The sequence below is a fragment of the Solea senegalensis genome, linkage group LG2, assembly GCF_019176455.1.
Source record: "Solea senegalensis isolate Sse05_10M linkage group LG2, IFAPA_SoseM_1, whole genome shotgun sequence".
In the NCBI taxonomy this organism is placed as follows: Eukaryota; Metazoa; Chordata; class Actinopteri; order Pleuronectiformes; family Soleidae; genus Solea; species Solea senegalensis.
The window spans coordinates 18,243,622-18,262,280 of record NC_058022.1 but is presented as its reverse complement, the minus strand read 5'-3'; the positions used below and the strand labels follow the sequence as shown (position 1 = coordinate 18,262,280).

The 18,659-nt window shown below is 40.2% G+C and overlaps 1 protein-coding gene across 1 annotated transcript in view; it reads left to right on the top strand.

The window, feature by feature from the left end:
- Nucleotides 1-18,659, top strand: part of itprid2 (ITPR interacting domain containing 2) — a 37,358-nt gene that overhangs the window by 15,675 nt on the left and 3,024 nt on the right. The window contains exons 9-21 of the mRNA XM_044018345.1: nucleotides 2,779-2,926; nucleotides 3,362-3,422; nucleotides 10,574-10,681; nucleotides 11,027-11,390; nucleotides 12,357-12,588; nucleotides 12,724-12,775; nucleotides 13,312-13,394; nucleotides 13,952-15,898; nucleotides 16,736-16,795; nucleotides 16,953-17,077; nucleotides 17,182-17,278; nucleotides 17,958-18,023; nucleotides 18,115-18,426. Of these exons, the coding sequence (XP_043874280.1) occupies nucleotides 2,779-2,926; nucleotides 3,362-3,422; nucleotides 10,574-10,681; nucleotides 11,027-11,390; nucleotides 12,357-12,588; nucleotides 12,724-12,775; nucleotides 13,312-13,394; nucleotides 13,952-15,898; nucleotides 16,736-16,795; nucleotides 16,953-17,077; nucleotides 17,182-17,278; nucleotides 17,958-18,023; nucleotides 18,115-18,426 (3,655 nt within the window). The remainder of the gene's footprint in view (nucleotides 1-2,778; nucleotides 2,927-3,361; nucleotides 3,423-10,573; nucleotides 10,682-11,026; nucleotides 11,391-12,356; nucleotides 12,589-12,723; nucleotides 12,776-13,311; nucleotides 13,395-13,951; nucleotides 15,899-16,735; nucleotides 16,796-16,952; nucleotides 17,078-17,181; nucleotides 17,279-17,957; nucleotides 18,024-18,114; nucleotides 18,427-18,659) is intronic.

The following is an 18,659-nucleotide window of genomic DNA, read 5'->3' as shown; positions in this document are numbered from 1 at the left end:
TTGCACTAACCCAACAGCTAATGCTAACCCAACATGTCATACTGCTGTTGTTTCACTTCATGTAGCATGGTTTTCATTGTGAAAAAGCCATAGCTAATGCAGTTAGTCACAAGGAGGGTGGCCCTGTCAGCATTCAGTTATGAAAATGATGAAGGTGATTAGGTTTGCATAGTGAGAAAATTACTGGAAAGAGGATCCACAGTGATGTTAAAAGCTACAGTAAGCTGACCTTTCTTTTACTTAAAAGAAACCCTCTCAAAGACTGACATTATAAAATGTTGCCTGATGTTTTTTAAACTGTCTTTCGTCAAGCATGGGGTAGACTAAAGTAACAGGTACTATGGCTTATCTCAAATCCCCTTTGACTGGTTTGAATCATGCAACAGCTCATAGTGTCACTTTTCTGTTAGAAATAATGGAAACAAACCTTCCCTAAGGTTCTCAATGGAGCAGGTTTTGGTAAATAAATAGCCTGAATAATTATATTCAAAATTAATTAAGACATTAGTAGACAAGTGTTTGGATGATTGCTGTTGAACTGGTGGTCTGTTGGTGATATTAGGGTTTTAGGATTCTCATTACTGGTTGGTGGTGGGTGGAAGATGTGGCTGATGGTGTCAGGGTTTGGGTGGTGTTCCAATAATTGAAGGTGAATGGTGAATACTGTGTGTAATTGTTCAAAGGGGCTGTGGCGCATCATTGGTAACCCGTCTTGGGATGAATGTGACAACATTTTGAGAGACTCCTGGGCTGTGTTCAGTGTAGTTTGGCAGCAGATGTTTCTGCAGCAGTTTTCTGGATGAAAGAGTACAGAATGAAAACCATCAGATTCATGTTGGAAAGCCAACAGAGCGCTGACGGAGAGAAACACAGAGTTCCAAAGTCCAATGTTCCAATGTTGTCCACAATTCTTTAAACCATATATTAAGTTGCCCATATGAACATTGAACTATTACTACTATATACTAATATTTCTCGATTGCCCTCTTATCCCACTAACAATTTAATGACCTTTTCCTAATGTAATTTTACTTTAAATCATGGGGGACTAAATGCAAAGCCCTCATTTTGCCTATTTCATGTGTTTTGTAAATGTAGCTGTATCTAATGCCCCTCCAACTCAATAGAGAATTATTGTCCCTATTAAGTCCATCTTAATACAAAGATGGACTTTAATGTTATTTGTGAAGATATTTACTTGTTTTCTAAAACACACGTAAGCTTCAGAAAAACGAAAGAAGAGGAAAGATTACTGTGATAAACTGTTCATGCCAGGTTATGACAATTATTTTTATAGCAAATTACAAATTTGCACATCCTCCTGACATTCATCTAAACCGTTACTGTCAAATGAAAATGAATAGCTTCAAAGACTTTTAGCTGTTTTGTCTGCTCACCTGTAATGTCAAACTGTAATAACATGAAATTACATGTTTGTTATTTTGGCAGTGCTGAATACAAACCCAGGTTCACTATCATCATGCAGTCCCTCCAGGAATCTCTGATCTACTAACAAATGAAAATCAGTCCCTGCAGTTTATGTGAAAAGTTGCAATGTTTGTACATTTTTTAGCAGAAAAGTGGTTAAGCTCAAAGAATGGTTTGCCACTGAAACAAGACACTGAGGCTGTGAAATTGAAGTAGTTGACACTGCGACAAAGGAATTAGGAGTTAGGAATTTGTATTATGGAGCCCTTGGTAGCATTATGGCATGTAAGCACTAAGGTTACCCTATTCAATTCAAGAGAAAAATTCTGGAGATCCAGTGAAATGCTAATGGAACAATGGACATTTTTTTTGAACAAATAACTAACTAAGCTCAACCAGATAGCTGGAAAATAGTTGATTGTGGAGGTTCATGCAATTGTTGTTAAAATACTCATTTGGATCACTGCTACCTTTCCTGAACTCCTTACATCAGAAGAGCACAGACACATGCACATGGTTATTAACTTTATAGATGACCCAAGGCAATATCTCATCATGTGCCTTATTGCATTTATTGTCTGTCTCTCTTATAAACTTTTGTAAAGTTTTCAGTTTTGACTGTGCTTCCAGTGCTGCACTGGAAGCGAGCTGTTTACTGAACTGGTGCAGTAGAAGAGCCAATAGACGAGTCCACTCTCTCTGGACGTCCTTGTGATTGGCCACAGTCTCATGTCAGTCTCTGATGTGCCTCCTTTCATGGCACAAATAAGGTTATTAAGCTATATATAGAGCCTAGAGGAGGTGCAGAAGTGTCATTCACCCTCAGATCACTTATTATAGAATTACTACTCAATAATGCCAAAAGAATCCTGCATACTGTACATTTAAGTTAAAAAAAACAACAACACAACGATTTTTATCGTTTTTATGCCAAGATGATCTCCTGGAGGGACTGATCTTTTCCTGTTTGTCAAGTTTCTACTGGTGTCTAACTATTGGGTTTTTTGAGGAGCTGGGCAGGGGCAGAACATTGTTGCCATCTCCAGGAAAGCAGAACAATCGCTCTTACTAACCCGCCTAACTAACTATAAATAATACACTAACTATCTTATGAACACACTAACCGCCTAACGGGGAGCTGTGTGTGAGAAGTACTAACTGGCTGTCTGTGTTTTCGTAGAGTTTCAGAGGTGATGGAGCACACAGAGGAGCACCCAGAGGAAGTCCTACTTACCCTGTGGTTAGACTGTCTAAACTAACCAGCAGACTAACTCACCAGCTAAATGACTAACCAGCTGAATGACTTACTGACTGAGTGCCTGACCTGTATGTCTATCTGTGTGTCTACAGTGTGTCAGAGCTGTTGGACCTATACGAGGAGGATCCTGAAGAAATTTTATTAAATCTTGGCTTTGGTCGAGAAGAACCCGACCTCGCCTCGAAGGTTCCTTCCAGGTTTTTGAATGGCTTCTCCTCCGCACGAGGCATTGACATCAAGGTACTAACAACAGCAGTGTGAAAACACTGCCAGCAAACTTAAAACTAAAATAAATGTGAAACTTTAACTAAATAAAATCAAATTATTAGTATTATTATATAAAGTATTTTAGGGACAGTACAATTTTCTCAATGAGAAAAAGCTGAAAAGGGTTACCCCCTTCACTGTCATATTATAAGAGTGTTAGCATACTAAGATTTAAAAAATAGCAGCAAACAAAGTACAGCTGAGGCTGATGTGAAATGCTGTTAGTTTTACAGGTATTTGTCATAAATCAAAGTGCAGTAATGAAAGTTTTAGACTCACTGCAGAAAACTTACACAATATCTGACCAGCATGAATTTTTGGTTGTTCAGAATTAACTTTACTGGTCAGTACCACATGAAGCTGCCTGTTGTTTTTCTAATGGCATCATTTCCCATGGATCACCTACAGGTTTACCTGGGAGCCCAGATGCAGCGCATGGAGCTGGAGAACCCCAACTACGCTTTGACGAGTATGTACCTGTACAATATTTACAGTGCCCCTGCATCTGATTTAGTATTTGTCATTGTGCCACTGTCTTCATCCTTAACTGAAACTATTTTAGCTGATCACATCTTTACCAAAGCCATAGGATTAGCCATGCTGTTGATGAGAGGCTCAGAGGTTCATGTCCCAACTCAAAGGAAGTGAAGTTCAAAGAGTGTGTTTGTGTGTGTCCTGTTCTCAGTGTAATGTAGTGTTTTGTGGGGTCCTTCAACCCTTTTAGCTGTTCTGCCAATTGCCTGGCCAACATTGCCAGCAAGGACAAAGATCTTTTTGTCCTAGACCCACATACACACACACACGCACACACACACACACACACACACAGAGACCTGCTGGGCTAACATTCTGGCCCATTTTCATTTTCAAACTCGGGTTTGCATGAAGGTATTGGATCGCTAATTGAACACACACAGGCTCACACACACACATGGCTGAATCGCTTCTTCTTGACAGTTTAACTGCCTTGGTGCTGTAAACCAAAGATCCTCTGTGTGTGAGAAGATGAATCACTCCGTAGTTGAATGTATCTCAGACCCTTTAAAGCTGATTGCCATGCTAGTAGTTTGGCTCATTACTGGTCCCGGTTTGTGAAACAACAATTGATTTACTCCGCACAAGTGGTCTTAATTCCTTTACTTTAATGTGGACTTGGTGTTGAGTAGAATTTCCTTCTTCATGTGTGGTTTTGTTCTTGAACTTCTAGTTGCTTTTGCTCTCTTTTGTAAATACATGTCAAAAATCTTGGCCCTAAGGTTTTCACACAGCCTCCAACACATTTTTCACACATTCATATTTTTGGAGTTGCAGGCGACTGTGGCTTAGAAAGATTGTTGTTTGATCCTCGTCTCTATAGTTCACATGTAGATGTGTCCTTGTGCAAACTGCTGAACCCCATATTGCGATGCCTGGTGCCAGTGGTGTGTAAATATATGGATGGAGTATTATATGAATGTGAGTATGAATGGGTGAATGTTGTCTTTAAGATCAAGAAAAGTGTTGATCGACAATACCGGTTCCACCACTGATAGAAAAAAAGGCTCCACCAGCGTTCAACTGGATTATAAGCTTACTTTACTTACTTGTTGCAGTAGCAGATTGTTGTCGCTATGGTGACACATTTCTTAAGCTTTTAGATTAGTTCAACTTTATGTAACCTGCAGTCTTTCATATTAACGTGTTGACACTCATTTTAATAAACAATTTAACAAATAATACACATTTAAATAGGAGTGTCTTGGTATCATTGGTATCTTGGTATCAGTGAAACTATTTGGAGTCTCCACTGTATAAATGTTATAATGTTAATCCCTTTAAACACCCCAAATCACATAATAAACGTCAAATAAAACACATTGTGGCCAGTTACCTTGACTGGTGCAAAAGTGACATGATCCCAGCTCTGTCTTGTAATTTACATTGTAAATAAAATTCACTCTTGTATAACTTTTGTCCACACCCAGAAACGTATTGAGGAAGCCAAGCTGGTTTTTTTTTTTGTAAATGTGTAGTGAGTATTTGTCAGATGGTTATGAATGAACTGCTATCATTTAATTCATGCGGTGGCTGCATTCCCAGTGTATGTGTATGTATAATTATGAACTATATTATGTACTAAAACTGTAGGGTTAGGGCAGCAGATGTTAACATAAGCATCACAATCCCATCTCTGGTGCAGACCAGAGGAATTTCACACAACTTCCTTGTTACTGAAAGCCATGCAGACAGCCAATAGTCTGGCTGCAGATTCGCTTTTCTTTGTTTTTCTATTTTTGCCCAAAAATGTTGTGCAAAAAGTAATGAGATCCAGGATTCTTTTCAGTTTATCAGTCAAAGACCACCAGGTTATTAAACTGTATGATTGATTTCAACCTGATGCAGTGCATCATGGACCCTGACAGTGGCTATGACTGTTCATACATACGCAGATATTGTTTGTAAATGCTTAGTCACAAAGTTAACTTTCTTGTTATCTGCAGATAACAACTAAATGAGTCACAAGGGGTGTGTAGGCCTGCATACTAAGTCAGGAGTCAGAAGAAGAGAGGAGTGCCAGAGAAAAACAAACTCTTGATGACCAAAAAACTTCTGATGTGCTTATCAAAAAGAAGAGTTTTTCCCTTGTTCAAATGCTCTGAGTTGCATCACAGACAGCTAACATCCATTACGTAAACACAGCTCTCTGTGGAAGCGACATTGGCAGGGAGCAGTGCAGCAGCACATACAGTACCTCTGAGTTTGTTGTGCTGCTCTGAAAGGTGTCAGTTGAAATTGGGAACAAAATAATGAAAAGGGAAGAATGGTCCTGGATTCTAGTGTGGTCAAATTTGGAACAGTTTAAAGGTCCAATGTGTAGAATGTAGAGATCTGTCAACAGAATCATGATATTTATTGTATTTTTGCTACCTTTATATTATACCAAAGTGGTTGCTCTTACATTAAATCTGCCATGTTGTATCTCCATGTTTCTTAGCAAATACTTAAATGTAAATCTAACACACTGGTCCTTTTAGAGGCACTTTTGATGGAGCACACATCTGAGTTATTTTAATAAAGTAAGGAGTGAAATAACCTTATTATGAATGCTGCAGATTAACCCTTTAATGGTGGACAGCTTTCCGAATAATTTACCCAATACTGGTCTTCAATAATAATACTCTTAATTCATGAGCTGTCAGTGACACCAGAGAACATTGTTATAAAGCTAACAAGCATTCAGCTATGTCAGATATGTGTTTGTGTTGCTCAAATGATTCAGATGTGCCAAGAAGAGCAACATTTTTCAAGTAATTTGTTGATTAGACACTTTTGGTGTTGCTTATTCGGTGGATCATCGGAGGCCAGGTGGGGTCAGCAGATCACTCAGTCTGCACTTAATTTGTTCGCTACGTGTATTTATGTGGTGGCATCCACAACAATTCAGACATAATTCGACCACTCGTTATGAGCAAAGACTTACAGGTAAAATACGAGAAAAAGAGCATCTCACATTAAAATGCAGTGCCCTCCTATCGTATTGGAACAGTGAGGCCAATTCCTTTATTTTTGCCGTGGACTGAAAACATTTGGGTTTTACATCAAAAGATGAATATGAGACAAAATATGAACATCTTAGCTTTTACATTTTAGCTTTTACTTCCAGATATTTACATCTGGATCTGATGATTGGGGATTTTTGCTGATTGATCAGGGGAATCCCTTGTAATTGTGTGCTTACATGCTTTCTTGCCTTCATGATATACTGTTACTAAATGATATGCATGCATGAGCATGTAGAGATGTCCTTTGCAGGCATATTATAATGAGAGTTTTTAAACTGTCATCAGCAGATTAATTTGATTGTCGTTAAGTTTTTGTAATGGTGCTATCGCCTCCTTTTTCACTCCAGCTGTATAGCCCACACCTGAGTCTGAGTGACAGCTTTCACACAAGCCAAAATAATGAGTAGTAGTTTGAAAACACCCTTGGATTGAGCCAATTTTCATCCAGATTGTTTCCTTGTTCTTAAGATAAAAAAAAATGCTGACTGAAGTATTTGAATGTATAATTTGTCAGTTAACCTAATACAAAGTGCTGTAAATAGGAAAAAACCTAAATCAATCCATATCCTGTATAATTTTTTTATTTACACTTGCACACAGTGGGTTAATCCAAACTTCGAGGAGATTTTGTGCATTTAGTGTCCTTCGGCGTCTTTTCTCTCAAAAAAATCTCAGACTGGCTTCATGATGTTGACATCAGGGCTCTGTAGAGGCCACAGCATGTTTCAAGACACTTTGTTCCTCTTGTCTCGGAGGATCTTTAGGAGTCTGGCCGTATGTTTGCAGTCATCATCATTGTGTTGCAATATTACCTTGGGACCAATCAGATGCCTCCCTGAAGACAGTGTGATGGATAAGAATCTAAAGTGCTTGATAGCTTTCAAAGAGCCGGATGAAATATGATAAGGAAAATGGTGCATATTTTGGGACAGTCTTTCCTTTGAAAGCTGTCAATGATGTACATGATTAAAGATGATGAAAGTGTGTAGAAGAAGTTTGAACCAGAGTTATTTTCTCACTTTTAAACACATGGTCAAACTTCTGTGTTGACCGTGTGTGTGTGTGTGTTTGTTTACAGTGTGTAATTGTCTGAAGCATACTGATACCTTCAGAGCAATATGTAATCTAATAATTGTATTGAGTCATAAGCAGTGTTTTAAATCTATGCTTTAGAACTCATTGAAACGCTTCGTCAACTTGTATCAGAACTGGACCTGTTTATTCAAACTGAACTGCTCCTTTAACAGTCTCTGGTCTGTCTGTGGTTCCTGGAAGCTTTTTTCTTTCCAGAACATTCTCATACTGTCCCATCGTTTCCCTGGATCCCAGGCACATGTGGGTGTGCGTTAGTGTGTGTGTGTGCGCGAGTGTGTCTCTGTGTGTGTGTTGTTGTTGTTGTTTGTTATGTAAGCGCTGTTCTCACCACCAGAACAAATCTCTTGGGACGAAGAGTAGTAAAAAGACGGAGTACGTGTCGTTTTCTCTTATTCCTCTCTTCCTGTTTGAGGATCCTTAGAATGAGTGTTGGTGCACAGTCAGCAGTCGACAGGAAACACACTCACATGCACTGTATTATAATCGTCACACATGGCTGTGCTAATAAGAGGTTCGTGTTCTGTAGTCGTATGCAGATGTGACCAAAACAGCTGTACAGCTGTTTGACTCTGGTTTATAGTGTTGACACAATAATTAGTTTAATATGTGGTAACTTTTTTGCAGGATCTCAAGATCTTGTAGGTGGTTTTAAAAGTGCTGTTTTTTGTCCATTTTATGGCAGTAGAGTAAGCTGAAACTAATAATTGTGTATAACTGTTGTGGTCGACATGCAAGCAAAGAAAAGAAAAACATCTGTCTAAAGTCAGCTCAGGTCTGGTTTTAATCAAAAATGTTCTGAATCTTGGCTATCCTGGTAGCTTTGTGGTTAAAATGCATAGTATGCACATGCAAACATATATAGTTGACTTTCACTTCAGGAACATTGTTGTGTGTGTAATTCCGTATGTTTAAACTGCAGAATGAATCACCTACTTGCAAGTATAAATGATCTGTAAGAGTAAGTGCAGCTGTTTACTTTAATTTCAGACCTTCATATATGTTTTCCCAAAGAGCAGTGATCTAAAATGAATGGCACCAGTGAAATTTTTTTTAACCAGCTGATTTGGAGTTGGAGGTATGAGGTCACAGATCAGCCAGTAAATGAGAGCAGCCTGTTCTCTATTGGATTGCTATATAATATTAGAGCGTTATGAGGCGTTTACAGAGCGACAGACAGAAGACAGAAGTCTGTGTTTCATAACAGACTGACATGTATTTAGACAGCGAGCGATGAAGGGGAAAAGGGGAGGAAGGAAGGAAAGTATGCAAGTCATCATCCTGTTGAAGATGAGACTGACGGCCTGACTTGCATAACCATAGAAGAAGAAGAAAGGCGGGCTCCAATGACTGTGATCAGACGCAATACAAGTCAACATAAGGTTATTTCTCTCACCCTCATAGCACATGAAGTTAATGAAGCAAAAACTATTTTTAAAACAAATGTACGAGTCAGTAAGTGTCAGACATTTATCTGATCTGTTTCTAACAAGTGTATTAAATATAATTTGTAAATAGATGTCCCATATTCTGGCTGTGTCTTTACTCCATTTTTACTGTCATTACTCCATACTTGATAATAGTATAGGTAGGTAAGTAGTAAATGTATTATTTTCATCCCAATGTATTTCACACCTACAACTACATATCACCATAAACACATTTTTTTCTGATAAAGCTGTGAGAATTTTGACCTACCTGTTCTTATTTTCAATTTGTATATATGCTGGCAAGCCAATACGAGGTCAAATTATTGCAAATCATTCTAAATGGCATCTATTTTTGCCTAGTTATCATGTGGTTGCCACTTGGAGAAGTTGATTTACCTGCTGCTTATGCACCCCTCTCCTAATATTTATGTTACATTAAGTGGGTTGGAACGCACATTAATTAGCTGAAGATGAAATTGTAAAATGTATGTTTTTTTGGGGAGTGCTTAACAAACAAGCTGAGTGACTCCAGGAAACATCTACTGGCTCATAGAAGAAAGGGAGCTGCCTGTGCAGCTGGATGTTGACATGTTCAGACTTTCAACTAATCTGCCTCTTGATCTACTCGCTGCCAGTTTTTTTAAGTGCCAGTCTTTAAGTTTCTAGGACATCCTTTGTTCTCCTTTTTAAGGTCACCAACTATAAACACACCAAGATTCATTTGCTTGTATCAGGATGGAGGTTTCGCTTTACTTAAGTGAGCACAAACTGATGTACAAGTAGTTTTTATAGTAGTAGTTTTTGTTTTTTTTAAGCAACATACCATAAGCCTCTTCGGAAGCTGTTGGTTTCTGCCTTCTACTTGCTGCTTTCTTTCTTTCTTTAAATGTTGTTTTGTGATTCTGGTGTTTGTGTTTATTCAAGTCAAAGTTATTCATGTAAAGACCTACTATATTATAGTTCATGTACTCATATCCTGAAAAGGATGCAAATCAAGAAAGAAGAAAGTGTTGATTATAGATTTGTCACTGTTAATGTGACTTGGTTTTGTGTTCTCCACTACATAATACTGGTCTGATCCCAAGCGCTCTTGTCATGTCATATCAGACAGGTCAAATCTGTTAGATATATGCTAAACTCATTGCAGCCGTGAAGAAGTGGGTTCTCGGGTTCTAAAAAGCTGGCAAAATATGAATCTTCATTCATACCTGGACAAAGCTTTGCTATTATAGTGTTTGTGAATTTAACATTTACCAGTTTGGTACTACTGTCTTCATGTTTATAATAATGTGTTCAAACACAATTCAATGCCAGCTTAGTGTAACTTGAAATAACATGCTTTCAACTCAACTTGATTTTGTCACTGAATGTGGCCACTTATTCAGGAAATAGCACATTTTACACTGACATGCATTGTTGATGTTTTTGGAAACTAGCCAGAGAACACACGAATAACTCAGCTACATCTATGGTTTTCATTATACAAGTAAATATTTTTGTTCATTCCATATGCGAAGATTCTCTTTGACTGTTCATTTTGTTTTCAACTCCCTCAGGTCGATTCCGTCAGATCGAGGTCTTAACCACAGTAGCTAACGAGTTCTTCCAGCTCTACAGTCAGGTCTCTGGTCAACCTGTTGAACGTATCAGCTCCAGGGACCAAGGTAACCAACCCCTGTAAACTCTCACACTGTGGATTTATTATTGTTCAGCTTTGTGGCTTTTATTCCATATTTCCCACAAAGTAAACTTAAGTTAAATGTCATATTTAGTGATCTTCATCCTTATAGTTATCCTATAATTTTTATAGCGATGAAAACTCTTTTGAATTTGCACTTGCAGGTTAGAATGTCTAATTTGAAAACGTAATTTTTTATCCTACTTATTAATCAACAAAATAAATTACTATAAATTAGTCTGAATGAATTATTATGATTATTTTATTATTATTATTATTATTATTGTTATTATTATTGTATTCTGATCTGCTATTTTTGGATCTATCCTAGGAGATGGAGGAGAAGAAAAACCTGATGAGCCATCGCCTGTTCTGAAGAGAGGAAGCTCAGCTCGGAATGTCGCCAAATTCCTCAAGAAAACCATCACCAAACACAACCTGCTTGCGGCTGCATCACCCGAAGATCAAGCACCTAGCAAGCAAACACGGCTGAATGGACACACACCCTCTGATAACTTGCTCACCAATGGTCACACAAATGTGGGTCCAGAACAGGACACCCCCACTACCAATCCTGACCACCAGGTGGAGACAGCCAGCCAGAAACATAACCGCAAGAAAGACAGCTGTTCCTTGGCAACTGTTACAGAAGAAACCAATGGGGATGGAGAAAAGGATTGCCTGACGGACAACAAGTACAGAGTTTGACTTTTTCTTGTTGTTTGATGCAGTATTTTAAATATTAAAACTGTTGTGGGTAGTGGCTAGAAATGTTGCCTTGCAGCAAAAAGACTAGGGTTCTCCCAGTTTGACCGATTACCTTTCCAGTTTCTTCCCACCATCCAAAAACATGCAGAGGACTAATGGACACTCTAAATTGCCCATAGGTGTGAATGTGAGAGTGAATAATTGTTTGCCTATGTATGTTGGCCCCTGTGATGGGCACACCTGTCCGGTGTGTAACTCGCCTTTCAACCTATGTCAGCTGAGATTAGCTCCACCAGCCACCGCGATCCTCATGTGGGGGATAAAGCAGTAGACAATGAATGCATGAAAACAGTAGTATGTAACTTTGAGGTACAATATCTGTCACATTCAAACTATTGTCAAATGAGTTCACACAATGCTGATTAAGCCTGTCAGCTCCACACAACTTAGATCTTTTGTTGCCTGGAAGTGAGTCACTTTATGTCGGGACAGCCAGAGGCACCAAAAACATTGAAATAGTGAAGCAAAACAGCTGCAAACAGGTTGGATTATGACAGGACACACAAAGAAGCATCATCAAAAAAAGTATAGAAATCAGTTCTATTCTTCAAAATAACCCTGTCATTTAACAGTTTGATGGGATAAATGCTTATTTCTTCTGCCTGCCCCTGTGCTGTAAAGACAAATTCTCCCTCAGTCAGCTCTGAGAGTATTGCATGACAAAGCCCATTGCATGATGCAGCATACTAATTATCATGTTCATGAAGACCATACAGAGGCAGAATATTATCAACAACAACAAAGAGCAAAAACATTGCAATCATGCACTGCAGGTTTAAACAACACGCTGTGTGTTTTTGGTGGATGTGACATTAAGTACCTCCAACCTCAGCCAGTGATTTGCACCACTGCCTATCTGTATTGCTGTTGACTAACATCTGACCTCCTATCAGTCCTCAACAGAGCCAGACTCGACCAGCAACCAATGGAGAGTGTCAACCAGGGTCAGCTGATCTTCAGTCCACCAATCAGAGAACAGAAGTGGGACCTCGGGTGGTCAAAGAGGAAAAGAGTCTGACCTCAACGCCAGTGAAAGCTCCGCCAGTGAAAGCTCCTCAGACTCTGACCCCACCTCAGCTGGCCCAACTTCGTAATGAAAATGCAGAGTCCTTCGATATGGAGGAGGTACCGTGTTGTCTGGTGCTCTGCCACCCAGTGTGTCTGCATAAATCCACTCTGCTGGCTACAGACTGTCCAGAAAAAATTTTCTTTAGGCCATGACCCTGAGCAGATCTTTTGTTTCTGTGTTGTGTTGTTCAGATCCAGAGTAACGATGATGAGGGTCTGCCATCCAGAACTTCCAGAGCCACAGGTGAGATTACTTCATCAGACCTAGTTTCAGAAGTACTTAATAATAACAATCACAACAATAATAATAATAATAAAAATAATTAACTGGACACTCAAAGCTTAATGTAAGTGTAAGAGTGAATGGTTGTTTGTCTGTGTACGTTGACCCTGTGATGGACTGGTGACCTGTCCAGGGTGTACCCTGCCTTTTGCTCTATGTCAGCTGGGATTGGGACATAAACTGGGACAGATTTTTCTCTAAATTAGCCCCTTCGCATGTGGAGAAATGAATGGAGACAGATGCCGCCCTCAGCTTCCTTTGATCAGCAACCATGGGAGTAAATTACACATTTCAATGTACTTTTTGAAAGAACACACAGTGTCGACTTTGACTTTGTTTGGATAAGAAATGCAGCAGATGTCTCTCTGTTTGTTATAAAAATGTCTTAGTGAGGGTTTTTTCTTTTTATCTGAATGAGTTTACTCTGCCATCTGCATGACGGATAGGGATTTTGTACGGTTAATCACAGGTCTATTTTATCTGTTTATATATCTTAGATCTCTTAAGGACAGTCAGTCAGCAGTCGGACAGCAGTGGTTTTGCTGAAGAGCCTTCAGCAGACTCCAACAGCTACCTCAAGGTATGTTTGTGTGCTGTTTCTCTGTCAGGTCATCAGGCTCGAGCAGCAAATTCACTAAATAAAGTGTAAGGAGTCAATTATTATGTCTATGTGAACACCTAGGCACTGTGTATAAGTAGGCTGTTAGTAATGCACTAAACTAACTGGGCTAATACAGTGAATATATCACAGAGTGACACCATCTGTATGTATAATGTAAAACCAAGCAGTAGTGGCTGGACAGTTTAGTGCATGTTTTCGACAAAAGATTAAATCAAGCTAATTTAACATATGTGCCTAATTTGCCTTAAATTGACAATCTGTACATCACACATCATCCTCTGTCCTTAGATCCTCGATCAGTGTTCTTTCCTTTTAGATGGAAAAATTAATACATTTTTCAACAAAAACACATTTTACAATGTTTTGGTATTAATTTAGTTGGTGGGGTGTTCAATTACTTCCACTAAGAGACCAATATGAGACCAATGTCCTTTGATTTCAATTTGTACTGGAGTTTAATTTTCTGGTGTATTGTACCACAACTCAAAATGAACTGTTCATTCGTTTTTAATTAGGTACAGGAAAGTTGTGACAGCTGTGACAGCGAGACAACTGTGACATCGCACCCATCCCAAGATGTGGCCACGCCCCTTGCTGTGGACCAACCAGCATTTGATTTGCCAGATTGCAGAGGAGAGGAGCCAGAGCCTGGTGGTGCTGGTGGTGCAGCTAATGGAAGGAGTAGCTCCAGGGAAGAAGATGGGGAGAATGAAAGTTCAGAGCAGATTCTACAGTATACAGCTCACTATTTCCCCAAGAACAAACCAATAGAAATTCAGCAGGACACAACCCAAGAGGACGAGAACCCAGCTGTAGAGGGGGACAGAACTGATCCACAAGAAGAGACAGAACCAGAAACACAACAAGTAATAGAAACAGAAACACTAGTAATAGAAACAGAAACACAGCAAGTAATCGAAACAGAAACGCAACCAAATTTGGAACTACAAATTGAACCACTACCAGACACAGAAACAGAGGTTCCCCATAGTATGTCTGCTGCAGAGAATGAACCACAACTCACTCAGAACCATACTGAGACCACCACAGACACAGAGCCACCCATAGTGGGAGAGGATGTTAATGACACGTCTCAAGATGAGCCTGCATTATCTAACAGTATTGATGAATGTTCACTACCTGTTCCATCTTCTCCAGTTCTCGGTGCTCTGATTCGAGCCAAACAGAGCTCCCTGAGCAGGACGAGAATGCACATCGACTCTACTGAGACACCCCAAGGCCCAAGGAGAGGACGAGGAAGACGTGGCATCCCAATGCAGAGGTCCTCCTCTCTGCCCTCCTCAGTCCTCTCCCCATCCAGGGTTGTGTCCTCTGTCAGGATCCAGTTCGGACAAGGCCAGACATCCTGCACTCTTCCCAGATACTCTTTCAGATACACCCAGACAGATGGAAAGGACAAGGAAGTAGAGGAGGTAGAGAAGGAGACAGATGATGGTCAAACTAACTGTCTGTCTACTCTGGTAATAAATCCTGCTTTATCAACCAGCTCCAACAACCAAGCCCCGAGGCTAAACACAGATGCCTCTATCCCACCGAAACCCATTCCACGCTACCTGTTGAGGTCATCCTGCTCCCTAAACAGCTCCAGTCCTCCCCCTGATTGGTCACCAAGTGGCCCTTCCCACTGCTGGAGCACTCAAAGCATCCCAGATCTCTCATCCCATCAGCAGCCTCCAGGCCACTTCCAAAATAACATTTGCACCAACCAAAACCAACAAAGTTGGAATCAAGGGCAGATGATGTTCCCTTATTCAAATCCTACTCCTACTACTCAATATGTAAACCCAAGCCCACATCCTAGTCCTAGTCCTAGTCATAATCCTAGCCCATACCCCTTTACTGTGAACCCTCCTCTGTATTATCCTCTTCAGCCATATGCCAGTCTACCCAACCTTCATCACCCCTACAGTCATTCAATGACCCACCATTCCAGTTTGAGCAGTCTCCACCAGCCCGCAACTCCCACTGCCCCTTTGCACAGTAGCCTCTCCAATTTACATCAGCCCGCTTCTTCCATCGCTCCTCAACACATCAATCTAGGTAGCCTGCATCCCGATACTCCCATAATACACCACCAGGGCTATAACCATCCATTCAGTCATCAGTCACCATACCATACCTCACCTCATGGCTCACAGTTTGCTTCACCTTACTTTGCTTACCCTGGCTACAATACAACCCCCCACCCAGCATTCCCCCACTCTGCCACCCCGTATCCACTGGTGCCCCCACAGCATGGTTTCCACCAAAGTCTTGCTCCCCCTGCTCCAGGCTTCCTCCCAGGCTTGGCCTCACCTTTAGACCAAGGCAACAGCCTCCCCCCAGGGTTCCCTCCTCCTGTCGCTCCAGGTCTGGGACACAGCCATGGCCCATCCAACACCGAGATGCAGCTAAGGAAAGTTCTACATGATATCAGAGGAACAGTTCAGAGTCTGAGTCAGGTTAGTCAATCTTTGGCTATATTCAGATCCAATTATAATCTGATTAATTACAGATCAGATTTGACAGTTGTCATTCTTAAATGCAAGTGTTTTGCATCTGAACACGACTGCCTTGAAAAAGCACATATGTGCTAAATACTCCTCATATATTTGATCTTGGAAGAAAGTCTGAAGTGACACAAATCTAATTTGAAAATGTTCCTGTGTCCACACAGCCCCGAAAAAAGAGATCCGAGTCATTCATATCACCCAAAAAACATCAATTATGAATCACCTGAAAATCTGAACATAGCCTTTAAACTCTTGTTATTTTAGGTGTAATCTAGGGGTTGTAATTATTACTCAACACCAGGAGTCAGACAATCATAAAGCTTGTAAACAGGCAGAAAATGTTTGCTGTATGATGGAGGTAATTCTGAAAGGGAATGCCTGATGTAGCTAATAATTCCTCCCCAGGTTATTAACAGTGTAAAACAGTGCTTTGTTGTTTTTACACTTTTACACGTTTACACTTTTTTGGTTTTCCTCAGAGAAAATGCATGAAATATAACAGCATGGTAATTTAACTTCTCAGGGTTGGTTATTTAGTTAGAGGAAGGTAGTAGCTTCATATTTAGCATAAAGCTCTAGTTCCAGGCAAGAGAGCAATCAGACATTAAGCATTTTCCCCAGAGCTGTGGTGAAGTTTAGTATGGACATTTTGTGTTTAGAATTTTGCCACTTCTGATTCCAATCCAACTAACATCAATATTTATTTGTAATAATATATGGCCAGTTAGTTTGTGTGTCTTTTGTCAAAACTGAATATTATATTAAATGTATGTCCTCTCCATCTAGAACCGAGCCAACACTCCAGACACATTGAGTGAGCACCCATCTGCTGTTTCCAGTCAACAGGTAACTGTCATCCCTCATCACCCTATTCATTTTCATTAGTGAATGGTGTATGTAAAATTGTGGTTGAAATTAGACATTGATAGTTTCTGCAGTTGAGTCATTTTAGATCATATATAGGGTCAAGTAGACATCATGCCACATCTTTCTGTTTTTTCAGTCTTTGGCAGAGTTTCAGCACAAGAGGTGGAGTCTGAACTTGTTCCGCAGTCAGATGATGGATCTGGAGCTGTCAATCATTCGACAGCAAGCTCAGGTCTACAAACACCTGAGCCCTGCTGACAGGTGACTCATAACAGCAAACAGACCCATGTCTCACAGTAACTTGAACTGTGTTCATATGTCGTACTGTGATAGAAATCAAACCTGTTGCACGTTTATGTGTCCAGGTTGGAGGTGGAGCAACTTCACTCTCTAAGATCAGCCGTTAGAGAGCAACTGCAGGAGTTGGAACAACAGCTGGAAGACCGACTGACACAACACAGGGTATTTCTAATATAAACATGTACACCGTGTACGGTTCATGCAGTACACTCAACCCTGACACTACAAAGTATGCACAAAAACACAGGATTTATCTATTTTTCACAGTCAAATGATTTCAATTGCAAATTTCCACTGTTACGCACATTGATATGCTGCTGTGCATGTGACAACCAGATTTTAGCACTGCACATCAAACTTAGGTTAGTTTCAAACCGGTTTTGCCAAACTCCGTCTCACAGTTTGGCAACTTTATTATTTTCCCGGTTCTAAATCCGTTTTGTTTTATGACAAGCCATACACAGATTCGCGGCACACATGCATCAACAAAACAACACACCTCTCTGGCGCTGGCTGATGACATCACACAAATTTCCGACCTTAGTTAAAAAAAATATTAAGTACCAGCTAAATGAAAATAAAGCTCAAGAAGCGTCACTGGCCTCTGAATTATTAAAATATATTAAAATGTAAACTTAAATGATAATGATAACTGATTTATATCTAGGTCTTAACACCTGCAAAGGAGGCTTATTGCCTCCCACTTTACACTTGTACTGATATTAAATAAACACATTCATGTTTATAATGGTTACATTGCAAACACGATATTATGCTTTTAAATTTAAAAGTTACAAATTGTACACTTAAGTAATGCTGTGTGTCCTGCTCACCTCCTCAGGGTCTCCACAGAGACAGCAGTGTTGACAGTCTGTCTACCGCCTCTGCACTAAGAGCCATGGAGCCGGTCAGCACACACACTCACACATATGCAAACTTGCATAAGTTAGATTAAGCTAACAAATATCTAAGTAAACAATTGCTTCCTGTCTGTCCAGATGTCAGACCTCCTCAGAGAGCAGGATTTCCTCCAATCAGAGCTCAGCTATGATGGTCACACTCCCTCCACCACCGTCTCCTCCCGATTGTCCAGTCCGGTGCTAGGGGCTGGAAGAGACGAAGAACAGGGACAAGGCGTGTACCGGGCATCAATCAACATTACACCTGTCCCTCCACCTCGAGCCATAACACACACACAGGAAGAGGAGGTGGAGAGGAAGGAGGGAGTAAGAGAGGAAGAGGGGAAAGCTCCCAAGGACAGACTAACAGGTGGAGTCGGGTCGGAGAATCTTCAGCAGCTCATCAGAGAGGTAACAGTGTGTTAGCACTTTTATATTATAGTTAAAGCCACAGTGTTTACTATTTGGTTATTTTTGTTGATGTTCTGTTTGGCCTTTGTGAACAGAAACACTTATTACATTAACATTATTTGTATGCTGCGTCCTTCATCTGAAAATCTGCTCCATCCAGCAACACTGTCAGACCTGACTGAAGGAGTATTTGTGTGCATACAGTGACACTACAAATGGGTGGGGACAATAAG